Below are 15,127 nucleotides of genomic sequence, written 5' to 3' on the forward strand. Positions count from 1 at the left end.
AAAACGTCCCATCTTTAGATAGACAAATATAGTCACAAACAGATAGATATTCTGGCCCTGTGTCTCTGAAATCATTTAAAGTCAGGTGGATTCACAGGATCAAACATCTAAGGAAATACGGTGTACAGACCAACCCAAACCATGGACTTGTGTGTGTGAAAATGCACACATTTGCTTTGGAACACAGCACAGCAGTATGTCAGCTCCCACGAGTGTCTTCTTGATTTCAGACACAGAAATGCTAATAAAAATAATCCAGTGGCCAACAACTAAACATACACAATTCCCAAAGATGTATGGAAAAATACTCAGCAAGAACAGCTCACTTGTCTGAAAAGGATTGGGAAGTCCTCAGCACTCTCTGCCTTCCGGATTCCTTTCCCTCCGCCACCTTCAGATGCTTTGATCATCAAGGGAAAACCAATTTTTTCAGCCACCTGAGGGCAAAGGACAGATAGACCTCTTTAGAAGGTAGACAGTTTCCATGCTACCAGGACAATGAGAAGGTGCCAGCATCTTGCCCCCCACCCCCAAGCCCTGTGTTTACCTCTAAGCCTTCATCTATATCTTTCACACAGCCCTGGTTGTAAATATCTTCTGGGACAGTGATTCTTTTCCCCTCCTGCAGATCATCTTCTGACCATTCTACCATCAGACCTAGAGAATCATAGAAAGAGCTGAAACATCCCAAGAATGACAGAGATACACAACACAGAAACCACAGGGCCTTTCCTCACCAAAGCCTCTCTAGACCTGGCTGCTGGAGCAACAGTATATAGATATGGCCCTTCAGCTTCCCACAAAGGCTTTTAATGTTCTTTTAAGGGCTAACTCAACCTTGAATGGGAAATCAAGCTTAAGAAATTCAGACTGAGCCTACCAGAAACAACCATATTAACCTGAACTCAAAAAAATTCCAATTCTACCCACTAAAGTCATTTATACATACATAAATCAGTGTTTTCTAAAATCCTGTGAAGATTAAAAACAAATAAACTTTCCATTACAAATTTAAAATTCCATCTTTGGGTGAAAAATCAAACTGTATAGGAAATTCCTGAGACTTTATCCCGTTTATTTTTAATTTATCCTAGAAATTTCACCTTTTGGAATTTATCTGAAGGAAATGATTAAAAAGTACAGAGAGGGCAGCCCTGGTGGCGCAGCAGTTTGGCGCCGCCTGCAGCCTGGGGTGTGATCCTGGAGACCCGGGATTGGGTCCCACATCGGGCTCCCTGCATGGAGCCTGCTTCTCCCTCTCCCTGTGTCTCTGCCTCTCTGTCTATGAATAAATAAATAAAATCTTTAAAAAGATAAAAATAAAAAAAATAAAAAGTACATAGAGATTTAGCTATTAGACTATAAAGACTCCATTACCTTAAGTATTTTTTAAAAGATTTATTTGAGGGGGATCCCTGGGTGGCTCAGCAGTTTAGCGCCACCTTCGGCCCAGGGCATGATCCTGGAGTCCCGGGATCGAGTCCCACATCAGGCTCCCTGCATGGAACCTGCTTCTCCCTCTGCCTCTCTCTCTCTCTCTGTGTGTGTTTCTCATGAATAAATAAATAAAATCTTTTTTAAAAAATAAAAAATAAAAGATTTGAGACAGAGAAAGAACATGAGTTGGGGGAGGGGCGGGGAGAAAAGGAGAAGCAGACTCCCCAGTAAGCTTGGAGCCCAAGGCTGGTCTCAGTCCCAGGACACTGAGATCATGACCAGAGCCAGAGTCAGACACTTAACCAATAAGCCATCTAGGTGTCCTTACTTTTAGTATTTTTTAAAATTAGAGCAAAACGACCTGGAAACAACCTAAATATGTAACTATAGAGGATTGTTAAGTAAATTATGATACATCTATATGATAAAATCCTATCCAGACATTTTAAATATTGTAAAGTGTATTTATTGACATATAAGCATTAGTTAGAAAAAATAAGTCACAAACCACAGTAAAAAAAAAAAAAAAAAAAAACCACAGTAAATACAAGATCTCTGGATGTGCCTAGAAAAAAGGCTGGAAAGATAGGTACCTAGAATATAACAAATGTTCAATACCAGGTCATAGGATTATGGATGATTTCTATGTCTTCTCTCTCTTTTTTTTTTTTTTTTTTTTTGTAATTCTATATTTTCTGTTTTCTTTCTTTTTTTTTTTAATTTTTATTTATTTATGATAGTCACACAGAGAGAGAGAGAGAGAGGCAGAGACATAGGCAGAGGGAGAAGCAGGCTCCATGCACCGGGAGCCTGACGTGGGATTCGATCCCGGGTCTCCAGGATCGCGCCCTGGGCCAAAGGCAGGCGCTAAACCGCTGCACCACCCAGGGATCCCTATTTTCTGTTTTCTACAATGAAACTGTACCACTGCTTTAAGAGTTTTTAAATTTTTAAATGAAAGAATAAAAAAAGCATAGTCCTGTCACCCCATCTGCTCAGATTGGGTGGAAGAGATCCCCCTAAGTGAAGCTCAGGCCACTTACCACTTCCACTCCAGGGCAGTGTTGGGATTTGCAGTGTCTGGGCCACGATGGTGGAGGCAATCTTATCTCCCAAGGCCCACATGGCCTCACTGGGAGGGCCTGAGGGATCAGGGACAAAGGGGAAGGCAGAAGAATCAAGTTAGTCATAAGCCCCTCCCAGCCAAGTGCCAACCAAAGGATCAAAGAAAAGTACTCAGGTCCTAGATCTAGAGGAATTTAACATCAAGTTGGGGAAGGAAAAAAAAATCTATTAATCTGCCACTTCATTATATGTGGATGAAGTCTGCTGTTTTAATATATGTGGACTGTAAACCTGGTCTGAGTTAAAACTTAAGCTATGTCACATACACAGAACTCACTTTTCAGGAGAAAGGCAAAAAACTAGACCAAAGGGGCAAGCTAGCACCTCAAAAAACTAGACGCTGGGTTAACAAATTTCTCCTGTAATGAGCCACATAAGAAATATTTTCAGCTTTGTGGGTCTGCTTATCTCTGTCACAAATACTCAACTTTGCCAGTGTTGGGCAAAAGCAACCATAGGCAATACATAAATGAATGAGTAGGGCTGTTCAATAAAACTTCATTTACAAAAGCAGACAGTGGGCTGGATTTGGCCTGTGGACTGTAATTTGCTGGCCTGTGGGCTGGATGATCAACCCATGTGACAGCCAAAGACGATGGACAGAGAAAATATAAGCAAATACATGTCACTAGGCAGACCCTTGGGATATCAGGTGTTGATTTGTACTGAGTTGCTTCAAACACAGTGTGTGCTGCAGGTCCAGAGTTAAGGAGCAGCAACAGGAATTTATTATGGATGGTAAATGATTCTCCTAAATCATGCAAAGATGCCAGACAGCATAACTACACACACAAGGTTGACAAATGCAAATCCTAAAACAAACAGATGCCATAATAAGTATCATTTTACCTCATAAATCATAGAGATGAGGGACTCTGGTCCCAAAATGCTAGGGCATTCCAAAGCCCTGAGAATAGCCCAAGAAAGGTGTGGGCTTATTGGAAATGTGACCTCCAAGCCCAGTTAGAAATCTGAGTATGTCTGGTATCTTGGTACCAGAAGGAGCACAAGCAGTGGATTCTGCTTGCCCTTGGCATCATTCTCCTGTGGTACCCATGGCAAAGGCTATGTTCCTGGGTTGGCCAACGTCCCTTCCCACATTGGACAATGAAAAGGTGAGGTGGGAGTATCAAATTGACCCACACCTTGCAGGGCGACACTGGAAAGAGAACCTGACCCGCCAGAATGTCCCATCAATATCCCTATTCCCACATATCTGATGGAGATACACTCTACCTAAGAAAGCAATCTCATGCTTGGACAGGAGCTCCGGCAGTTTGGGGTTTTCAGAAGCATGGCCCCAGCCAGCCCACACCGCCTGTAAACACAGAGACATGTGAATAAAGATCTTCCTTCTAGAATCCCCCTCCCATCACACATCGAAAGCTCTTCACAGTGTCACATCAGACCCAGATTTCAGAGTCTTGGAGAACCTGGAGCCTCTGTCCCTTCCAAACTATAGGAGTGAGTTGCTCCAGATCACAGAGCATCATTCCCACTGTGGGCAGACTGAGGCACCCCACCCGACTTACCTGCACCGGGATTCTCTTGGCAATGTCCACAACCAGTTCCACATTGGCATAATTGTTATTGTTGGGCCCTCCTGGGACAGGAACATACTGATCTGCCATCTTGATATACTCTGGAATCAGATGAGAAAAGGAAAGAAAAAATGAGAGGCTGAAGTTCACTGCATGACTGCATATGGCCATTGAAAGGATAACCAAGAAGATTCTGTGGCCACAAGGTACACATGTGTATGATCATTTGAAGACAACTGAACATGACTTCCACTTTGTGCAAATCTCTATGCAACAAGGACAAGGCCTGGGAGGGAAGAAAGAAAGAAGGAAGGAAACTATCAGAACAGTTGGGATGAGAGGTGGGGGTGTTCTATTCATCCCTATTTCAAGTTTATCTACATATTGTTTGGCCATTAAACAATAAAATGTTTTCAATCATGGGGAAAAACAGATAACAAAATTTACCACCTAACTCTTTTTTCAAGTGTGCAGTTCAATAGTATTTAGCGCTGGTAAATGGTGGTTCAGTGTTGTGAAACAGATCTCCTGCACTTTCTTCTCTTGCAAATCTGAAACTCAACCCATTAAACAACAGCTCCCCCTTTCCCCTCCCGCAGCCCCTGGCCACCGCCCTCTTTATGAACCTCTCGACTCTAGGGACCTCATGTATGCAGAATCCGATAGTATTTGTCTTTTTGTGACCGGTTTCTTGCACTTAGCATGATGTCTTCCAGGTCCATCCACAATTGTACCACGTGGAAGGATATCCTTTCTTTTTAAGGCTGAATACAATACAACATTTTGATTTTGACTGTAAAATAGTCATGCCCTTTACACCAGAAATTCTACTTTTAGGAATAAATATGTCCTAAAAAACCCTAGTCATCAATGAAGCCAAAGAGTGATGTAACAGGATTCCCACTGGACCGTGTTTTGAACTTTTAAACGCTAGACTCAAGCCAAAGGCAAAGATTAAAATCTCCATACTATGGAATTCTCTGGGATCCTGAGAAGGAACAGTGTGGAACTTTATGTGCAGACCCTGAAAGAGACCTAAGAGTGGCTGTTCCTTCCAGGCTGCTGCCTCCGATGTTTATGGAACACATGAGTGACAGCCACAGGGGAGGTCCCAGAGGTGACAAAGTGAGAAGTTAGACAAGCTCCCTCTCATCCCTGAGTTTTTCTCCACTGTTAGAGAAGATAAAAAGAAAACAGACACAGTAACATCAGACTGGGGTCTGTGCCAGGGACCTCTGGGAAAGCCACACGGGAGGACATGACTGGAAGGTTAGGGCAGGGAGGGATGGAGGCTTGCTGTGCCAGGAACTTCGGGGAAAAGCATTGTCAGCAGAAGATCCAGCATGTTCCAAGGTTCTGGGACAGGAAAGAGCTCAGCTAGTCCAGGAACTGATGAGGCCAGTGCAACTCGGACCCAGGATTAGAGGGCATGAGGTACTGGATGGGGCTAGAGCCACGCTGTATGGTACCTTAACTGCCCTGCATAAAGATGTGGAATTTTAGCCTGAGTGTGATGGGAGCCCCCACAGAGTAAGACTGTGGATTCAGACAGCCTGGGGTTCCAATTCTGCCTGCTTCACATATAGCCTATATGACACTGGGGAATGACTCACCTCCCTGTGCCTCAACTGCCTCATCTATAAAATAGAGCTGACAATCAAACCTGCCCTCTGAGTTAGAAAGAGGCTACATCTGTGCAGGGTGGAGCCCAGGGCCTGTGCTCTGGGAGGGAGGGCAGGGAATAGTACTGCAGCCTCTAAAGCATTTAAAGAGTTCCTGACAGAACCTGAGGTGTGTGTGTGTGTGTGTGTGTGTGTGTGTGTGTGTGTGTGTGTGTGTGTGTGTTTTAAAGATTTTATTTATTCCTGAGAGACACACAGAGAGAGGCGGAGACACAGGCAGAGGGAGGAGCAGGCTCCCTGCAAGGAGCCCGATATGGGACTCGATCCCAGGACCCCACGACCACAACCTGAGCTAAAGGCAGATGCTCAACCACTGAGACACCAAGGTGCCCCTGAGCTATGTTCTTAAGAAATCACTTTGGCTCCTGTAAGGATAAAGGTCTATAAAGGGATACTATTATTCAAGAAAAAAAGCAAATTGTCCAACAGTTATTTATAGAATGATCTATGCTAGTAGACATAGAGAACAAATGAACAGAAGAATGGATGATTAAAGTCCAATACAGACATCTGTGGGGAAAACACCTGGAGGAAGAGAAGCCAATCTGCTGTAACATGGACATCTCTCAAAGATGGAATTTCCACTCTGCGTATTAAACTTTTGTATTTTTAATTAAATAAAGAAGAAAAGGCAAATAAATGCAGGCTCAGGAGAGGTATCCTGAGGCTCTGGGGTCTTAGATGGACTTGCCTAGCTATAATGGAGGAGGTGAGGGCAGGTAAGGACAGGGGGTGGCAGGAGGGGAAGGAGCCAAGGCCCAGGTACCTGCATTGGCCTTCAGGTCCTCTGGGGTCACCATGACTACAAACCGGATGGCCCGCTCGTTGCGGAACATCTCATAGGCCCACCTGCGGATGGAGCGCATGCACTTCACGGCAGCGATGCCATTGTTGGCGATGAGCACCTGGACAGGGAAAATAAGGAAGGGTCTAGAGCTACACACCTACCTGCGCTGGGAGCTGCATACTACCCTGCGGTCCATCTCACAGCTACAGAGCCTTCTGAGGTACCTCTTTCATTTCTATAGCACACAGCCTAGCAGAGAGGTGCTCAAAATCTTCTGGTTGCATAAATAGATGATAATCAAATGGGTGGGTGGGTGGGTGGATGAATGAATGAATGGTCAGAGGATTAGATGGATGGATGGATGGACAGACAGGTGGGTGAGTGGATGGCTGTTAGATGGGCAATGGGTGAGTGGATGGCTGGCTGGCTGGCTGGATGGATGGAGAGATGGATAGGTAGGTGGGTGGATGGCTGATAAATGGGCAGATGGGTGAGTGGATGGATGGATGATGGACAAATGGACAGGTGGGTGTGTGCGTGGATGGATGGACAGATGGGTGGGTGAGTGGGTAGATGTATGAATAGGTTGGATGGATGGATGAATGGATGGATGGATAAAAGGATGGATGGATGGGTGGACAGAAGGATGGATGAACGGACAGGTGCATGGATAGATGGACAGGTGGGTGGAGGGACAGATAGATGGATAATATGGACAGGATGGGATGAATGAATGATTTTTTATTCCTTTGTTGGCACCATCATGATCATTTAACACTTGTGAATGCCCAGTATGTACCAAGCTACAGCACAATATATCTTACCAACATTATTTCACTTCACCCTCACATCAGTCCTTGAAAGTGGCTATATTCTTATCTCTACTTGGGATTAAAGATTCTAAAACTCAAGGAGTTAAGGCACTTGCCCAAGGTCACACAACTAGTAAATGGCAGAGATGAGACTCCTGAGCCCCGCACGGTCTGACCTGTGCTCTAAACTGCCCCCACCCCCATGGCTGCCTCTGCATTCTGGAGATTAAGGCCTCGGACTCAGTAGAGAGGAAAGGCAGCAATGCTAGCTGTCCTCAGCAACTGAGAGCAAAAGAAAAGTTCCTGGTTTCCATTCTTTTTTTTTTTTTTTTCTGGTTTCCATTCTTAATGTGTCATGAACTTCCTGTGTGGCATTAGACAGGCCCCTTCCCTCTCTGAGCTTCATCTCCACATTAGGAGCTCAGACTGGCCAGTTTCCTGGCTTGTGTATAAGAAATAAAACCAAGCTCTAGTGTTCTTTTCAAAAAAAAAAAAGGCATATGGCTTCAAAGCTCTGACTTATATGGCAAGAATATAATTTTAAGGCCCTTCCATTGCTGACTAATTTTCATGTCACTCCTGAAGGACAAGTCTCATTAGACATTGAGAATGTGATGGCCTCTATTTTACAGAAGGGGACACTGAGCCCAGATGTCATATCCTATAGAGTGGCCACCAAAGATGGAGCCCAGAGCTCTGGGCTCAGATTCAGTGCTCTCTTTTTCAAAAATGCCTCCTGAAGAACAATGATGGAAGGGCAGGGCTGTGATTTTCTTAATCTTATTACCTAAACAAGGCTTGGTCAAGAAAGAAGGGCTCTGGGTGACCCCAGGACAGCCAGTTTCCCGGGGCCCCATTTGTTTTAGCACATTCTGGGAGCCCCCAGAGGAGAAGGCCACTGCAGGCTGGCCTGCTGTTCTATTTGAGCAGCTGCAGCTTTCCCACAAGGAGTCTAGGAGAGAGGGCAAGCCACGGTCAACTCCAAAGTCACAAAAGCACAGCAGCTCTGGGCTGAGGCCTTCAGTGGCCACCCAGTCTCTCGGCTCTCCAGGACTGAATGCTGGCCACCAGTCAGGCTGGCTGCAACAGTTCCCAGCTATGACTTCCCCTGGTGAGTGTGGCAGAAATGAAGCTTCTGGATCCCCACCCAGGAGATTCTGTAAAATCATAGCAGCTGACAGGACTGGGGGGGGGTGGCAAAATGAGACGTGATACATAAAGCACTTCACAGGATGCCTGGCTGAGTGGGCCTCCCAAAAAATCAAAGCTGCTGCTGTTATCAATACTACCACCACCACTCTCAAGCAAAATGGAAAAGAACAAGGCCTTCGCATCAAACAGAACTGCGTTCAAATCTCAACTTCAGCACTAACCAGCTAAGTGACTTTGGACAACCAATGTCAAATCTCTGCATCTTGGCTCCTGAACGAATACGTCAGGAATCATCAGTCTGTGGCCTAGAGCCTTAACCCCATGGAATGGGAAACAATGTGAAAAGCCTTTATAAATAGCAAATGTTAGTTGTTTCCCTTCATCACTGTTACTTTGGTACACGGGCCTCCTCTCCTGGAAGGAGCTCCACACCTCAGAAGGACAGAGCTGGGTTTTATGCCTGCCCCCAATAACCTAGGAAGCAGTCCCTTGCACAAAGGCACCTTGGGGGCTTTGCAGACCTCAATCTACTCTTCTGTGAAATCTGTCACTTTGTAGCATCTGTCACAGTAGTAGCATCTGTCACTTCGGCTTGGGAGGGTGAAAGGTGATGAATTCCAGCACATAGCACTTAGCAAGTCCTCACAGAAAGGTGGCCTGGCCCTTTCTCTGCAGCATGACAATGAGCCTGAAGCAGGTATTCTTACCTCCAGCTGGAAAGAGGGGCCCCACCCCACCCCGACTGCCGGGATGCCATCTGTACCTTCTCAATGACCCGGTCCCCCCCAAAGCGCACGACAAACTCAGCTGGGGAGGCCACGGTAAAGTCTCTGTGCAGGTCCAGCTTCTTCAGTTCTCGGCCGCGCTTCACCAGGTGGAGTCCTGACATGCTGGGTCTGCAGAGGGAACAGGACAGACCCTGATGAGCCAGGAAGCCTGGGCCACTTGGGGAGAGAGTCAGGAGCCCAGCACCTCCAAAATCAACATCAACAGAGAAGCAGGAGCTCATCAGATGCGCTCTGCTTTGCAGTCCTCACTGGGAACCTTGAAGTATTTCACAAGGAGACCCAAGAGGCCAGGGCAGGAATGAAGCAGAATGATCCCCTGATTTGTCCCAAGCTGTATGTTGACCTCTTTAACTTTAAATTAATTTTTATTTTCATTTATTCATTCATTTGACAGAGCGATAGAGAGAGCCAGAGAGCACAAGCAGGGGGAATGGCAGAAGGAAAAGGAGAAAAAAAAAAAAAGTGGGGGGGGGGAAGGAGGCTCCCCGCTGAGCAGGGAGTCTGACGCGGGGCTTGATCTCAGGACCCCAGGATCATGACCTGAGCTGAAGGCAGACACTCAACCAACTGAGCAACCCAAGTCCCCTCATTTTTACTTTCTACGCTCCCAATTTAGAAATTCAAATAATACTAAAATGCTTAGGAGAGAGGGGAGGTTTATGATCAGGGAAAAAGTCCAAGTCTAATACTTGAGACTTGTTAAACAGTATTGATACTTCTCATGCAGTTTTCTGTATGGACATATCAATATTTTTGCAACTGAAAACCAGAAAATGTATAACAATTGGGGCACCTGGGTGGCTCGGTTGGTTAAGATACTGACTCTTGGGGGATCCCTGGGTGGCGCAGCGGTTTAGCGCCTGCCTTTGGCCCAGGGCGCAATCCTGGAGACCCAGGATGGAATCCCACGTCGGGCTCCCGGTGCATGGAGCCTGCCTCTCTCTCTCTCTCTGTGACTATCATAAATAAATAAAAAATTAAAAAAAAAAAAAAAAAGATACTGACTCTTGATTTTGGTTCAGGTCATGATCTCAGAGTCATGAGATCAAGCCCCAGGTCTGGGGCGGGGTGGGGGGGGGTGTCTATGCTCAGTGGGAGTCTGAGATTCTCTTTCTCCCTCACCCTCTGCCCGTCCCCAAGCTCCCCAAGCTCCCCAAGCTCGTGCTCTCTAAATAAATAAATAAACAGGGGCGCCTGGGTGGCTCAGTGGTTGAGCATCTGCCTTCCGCTCAGGTCATGATCCTGGAGTCCTGGGATCGAGTCCCACATCGGGCTTCCTGCAGGGAGCCTGCTCCTCCCTCTGCCTGTGTCTCTGCCTCTCTGTGTCTCTCATAATAAATGAATAAAATCTTTTAAAAAATAAATAAATAAACAAAATCTTTTTAAAAAAACGTATAACAACCAAATGGTGGTTCCTTGCCCCACCCCCTCCAGAACCACATATGCCATCTGTACCTTCTCAATGACCTTCTCAATTTCAAAGGAAATCACTTTTTTGGCATTTACGCCTCTCCGTAGTTCTGAATAATATGTATGTACCACCTTGTGTGACATTATTTGAGACACATCTATGGCTCTCTGATCTCAAGAGATGAGGAATGAGTGCTCTTACTTGGCCATCCCATCTGCTTCCCGTCACCCAACCTCTCAATGCAGGCATACTGCAATCTGGCAGATTGAGTATTTGGGGTTTCACAAATCTGGGATTATTCACAGATGAGGGCTGGAATAGACCAGATTTTCCTTTCTTCTTGCTTTTCTCCTGGAGACAGTGTTGTTGTTGTTGTTGTTGTTGTTTTTCCATCCATGTAGCTCTCCTTGCACTTGTTGCTAATGCAGTCCACTCCTCCTCATGTCTTCGCAGTACACAAGATAATTGGTCAGCTCCATTTTTCTTCATTGGTGATATCCCTTCTGCAGCCCTCTACCCTCTCCTCTCATCCTGATTGGCTGTTCTCCAGACCCACTACACAACTGTCATTCTGGGACTTCCTTTTGCTGACATCCTTAGGATCTCTTTTGCCTTTCCTAGGCGTATGATCCCTGAGAGGAATCACAAATTAGACTCCTTTTTTGGTAGACTCCCTTGTTTTGTTGGGACATAGCCTCCAATAGTTCTATCTGACTAAAAAGATGGTACAACAACAGAGCAGATGACAATGGTACCCTTAACATGCCTGTCCTGCTCCTGGCTGCTCTGGGCTACCTCATCACTATCACTTTGGAGATCCTCTTACATTCTACACTGGATCTCTGTTTCCTGTTTCCCATGTGTTGCTTTTTTGGTTTATTCTCTTTTTTCAGTAGAAGACACCCTTCAGTAGCTTTCTAAGAAAGGTGTTTGAGAGTGGTGAGGGTAGTTAATGACTCATAGTCTTGAAAATTCTGAAACTTTCTCCTCTCAGGTTTGGCCCTGTCATTTGGCTCTGTATGGAATTCTAGAAGGGAAAACCTTTTCCTTCAGAGTTTTGGAAGGTTTGCACCATTATGTTGTGGTTTTCAAGGACACAGAACCAGAGCTGTTCTGATACATTGATCCTTCATGGGTGACCTGTTTTTTTAAATCCAGAAGCTTATAGGATCTTATCTCTGTCTTCCAGAGTCTACAGTTTCACAGGGATGTACTCAGGTATGTGTCCTCTTCCACCAGTGGGGCTGTGAACAGGCTCCTTCAATGTGGAAACCCACATCCTAGGATTTGTCTTCAAATATTTCCTTCAAATGATTTATCTACCTCCTTTTCCTCTATTCTTTCCAGAAGCCTCATTATTTGGATGTTGAAATTCTTAGACTGGCCTGCAAGTTTCTGTCTAAAATTTTCCCCTCTTCTATTTCCTATCTCGTCTTTCACTTTCTGGCAGATTGCACCACCCAGGTGCCCTTCAGTCCACTTTCTTAACCTGGTGATGAGGCATTAAGCTAGGGGCAGTCTGTCAAGAATTAGGCTAGCAGTTAACCACCCACAGATATGTCCAATGGCTGTGTCACCAAGCATGCTACAAGGGCAAAGATGAGTGGGTTCAGAGGACCAAAACTTTGATGTCTTTCACTTTCTGGGAGATTCCTAACCTGCTGTTGTGCCTTTAATACCCAAGAGCTTGTTATTGGCTCGCCAAGTTTCCCTCTTGTGCATCTTGTTCCTATGTATGCAACATCCTCTCTGGCTTCAGTGAAGGTATTAATGGCAGCTTTTTCAAGCTCTCTTCTCCCGGCATCGTTTCTGTTTCTTCCAAGTCTCTTGTGTCCCTCGGTTGGATTGTTTGGGGCCTGCCTTCCATATTAGAAACAGTACCCAAGCCTCAGTTACTTTCTCATGACCAAAAACAAAAAACTAACTAAAGGGCTGGCAGAGGTACAAGGTGGAGCCAGCAGCCCCTGAGCTCAGTGCTCAGGATCTGGAGGGGGGAAGGGGGCCTACATACCGGAAATCCCAAGTATACTAGAGTCTTCTTCCTTCAATGGTCCAATTCTCAGCTGGGCAGGAGCCAGGGAAGGGATGGTGGGGGAAGTAGTGGGACAGGTCTGGGGGGGCAGGAGGGCAGGGCGGGTTTCAGGATTCAGCACCTACACAGACCCTGATCTTTGTGTTTGGGATTCAGGCCTCATACCCTCCACTATGCCCATCAGTCTCCAGTCCCGAGACCCTCTGATGTCCTCCTCCAGAGAATGAACCACTTACTTTCTGTTGGGGTGGAAATGGGCAACCCCTAGTCATGCAAAGCAGGCAAGAAAATCCGGGCATCTTTTTACCCAATTCTTCTCATTTTGGTACCCCCTCTTAAGCCCCAAGTGCAGAGGTACATGATGCTGCCAGTCCCTGCACCTTTGAGAACACAGATCAGGTGGGTTTGCAGCTGTCCTCACTGCTGCTTAATGACTCAGCCCTCTTGGTTCTGCTAAGCCATTTACTGTTTGTCCATCTGCTTCTGTCCTCTAAAATGTGGTTGCTAATCTTCCCCACTGTTCTGCCAGGCTTGATGGGTTTCCATCTCTCTTTTTAAAAAAACATCTCTCTGCTGTCATTCGCTGGAATATTGATAGAAGAGAATCAGGAATGCGCATTCAGTCTATGTTCTTTTTTTTTTCTTTTCTTTTCAAGATTTATTTATTTGTGGGATGCCTGAGTGTCTCAGTGGTTGAGCATCTGCCTTCGACTCAGGTTGTAATCCCAGGATCCTGGGATCAAGTCAGTTCTTCCCTCTGCCCATGTCTCTGCCTCTCTCTGTGTGTCTCTCATGAGTAAATAAATAAAATCTTAAAAAAAAAAAAATTATTTGGGGCAGCCCCGGTGGCGCAGCAGTTTAGCGCTGCCTGCAGCCCAGGGCGTGACCCTGGAGACCTGGGATCGAGTCCCACGTAGGGCTCCCTGCATGGAGCCCGCTTCTCTCTCTGCCTCTCCGTCTCTCTCTGAATAAATAAATAAATCTTTTTAAAAAAAATTATTTGAGGGAGGGGAGGGGCAGCAGAAGAGTCTTTAGCAGACTCCATGCTGAGCACAGAACCCAATGTGGGCTTGATCTCACAACCCTGAGATCAGGACCCCAGCCAAAACCAAGAATCAGACACCCAGCTGACTGTGCCACCCAGGTGCCCCTCAGTCCACTTACATAACATGGCAATGAGCCATTAAGCTGGGGACAGTCTGTCAAGAATTAGGCTAGCAGGTAACCACCCATAGCTGTGAGCAGCTGTGTTACTAAGCATGTGGTGAGGGCAAGGATGAGTGGGTTCAAGGACCAAACCTTTGGTGAAGAACTAACTAATCTTAAGGAACACTACCAACATGCCACCACTTATCATCTGAGCAAAAACCAGCAAAACTGGAAGCAAATAAATAGCAAAGAGAAATTTCATTTTATAGATGGGCAAATAGAGGTCCAGCCAGGCAAAGGTGTCACCGAGCAAGACAGCAGGCCTAGGGCTATTTCCACTACACCAGCAAATGTTGTTGTACCAATCTTCGTGTTCAGTACAGGTCCCCATGGGAAAGTCTCCTACAAGTCTGCAATCTGCTCCCACTCCCCAGCATGAGCCGCCAAACACTCTGCCTATCACAGAGGGAAAAACAAAGTTCTGGGCCAGGGGAACAAAAAGAGAAAATGAACGCTGTGTTTCTATGCCACAAGAGAATATGTGTTTTCAACGAAGACTCTCCATCCATCTGAGTTTAGCCATAGGGCCTGAATAAATGAACAGACAGATGAACAAATGATTTCTGGCCCTTAAAATAACCTCGCCCCCTGCCACAAACTGTGAGCAGTTTTTCTTCTAAGACCTTCTGGGACTGTGGCACCTGAGTGGCTCAGTGATTGAGCATCTGCCTTCGTCTCAGAATATGATCCTGAGGTCCTGGGATAGAGTCCCACATCAGGCTCCCCATAGGGAGCCTGCTTCTCCTTCTGCCTATGTCTCTGCCTCTCACTCTGTGTTTCTCATGAATAAATAAATAAAATCTTAAAAAAAAAAAAAAAAGACTTCCTGGGACTGAATCACTGAACCGAGATCGGATTTAGGAAAGTACTTTAGAAGGTCATTATCATCTTGCAAATGTGAACAGTGCTTTTATCAGAATTACATCCCATCAACCAGCAGGTATCTCAGTTTGTTTTTAATAACTTTATTTCTTCACAAAAACAGGCAGATGTGGCATGTAGGCCCCTGATCTAGGGAACCAGATACCAAAATGTTAAAGGCAGTTATCTCGGGATAGTGGAGTTATAGGTGGTTCCTGTTTTCCTTTCTTTGTCTATGTTTGTTAAGTCCTGCAATGATATATTATTTTCAATGAGAAAAAAATTTAAAA

The 15,127-nt window shown here is 45.6% G+C and overlaps 1 protein-coding gene across 5 annotated transcripts in view; it reads right to left on the reverse strand.

The window, feature by feature from the left end:
• ACACB (acetyl-CoA carboxylase beta) overlaps positions 1-15,127 on the reverse strand; it is a 131,701-nt gene that overhangs the window by 75,771 nt on the left and 40,803 nt on the right. For all 5 annotated transcript variants that reach the window (XM_049101704.1, XM_049101706.1, XM_049101707.1 and 2 more), the window contains 7 exons: positions 9,300-9,432; positions 6,552-6,690; positions 4,095-4,204; positions 3,799-3,880; positions 2,481-2,579; positions 548-657; positions 327-437 (listed from right to left, as the gene is read on the reverse strand). In XM_049101704.1, coding sequence (XP_048957661.1) covers positions 327-437; positions 548-657; positions 2,481-2,579; positions 3,799-3,880; positions 4,095-4,204; positions 6,552-6,690; positions 9,300-9,432 — 784 coding nt within the window. The remainder of the gene's footprint in view (positions 1-326; positions 438-547; positions 658-2,480; positions 2,580-3,798; positions 3,881-4,094; positions 4,205-6,551; positions 6,691-9,299; positions 9,433-15,127) is intronic.

Source organism: Canis lupus, chromosome 26 (assembly GCF_003254725.2).
Source record: "Canis lupus dingo isolate Sandy chromosome 26, ASM325472v2, whole genome shotgun sequence".
Classification (NCBI taxonomy): Eukaryota; Metazoa; Chordata; class Mammalia; order Carnivora; family Canidae; genus Canis; species Canis lupus.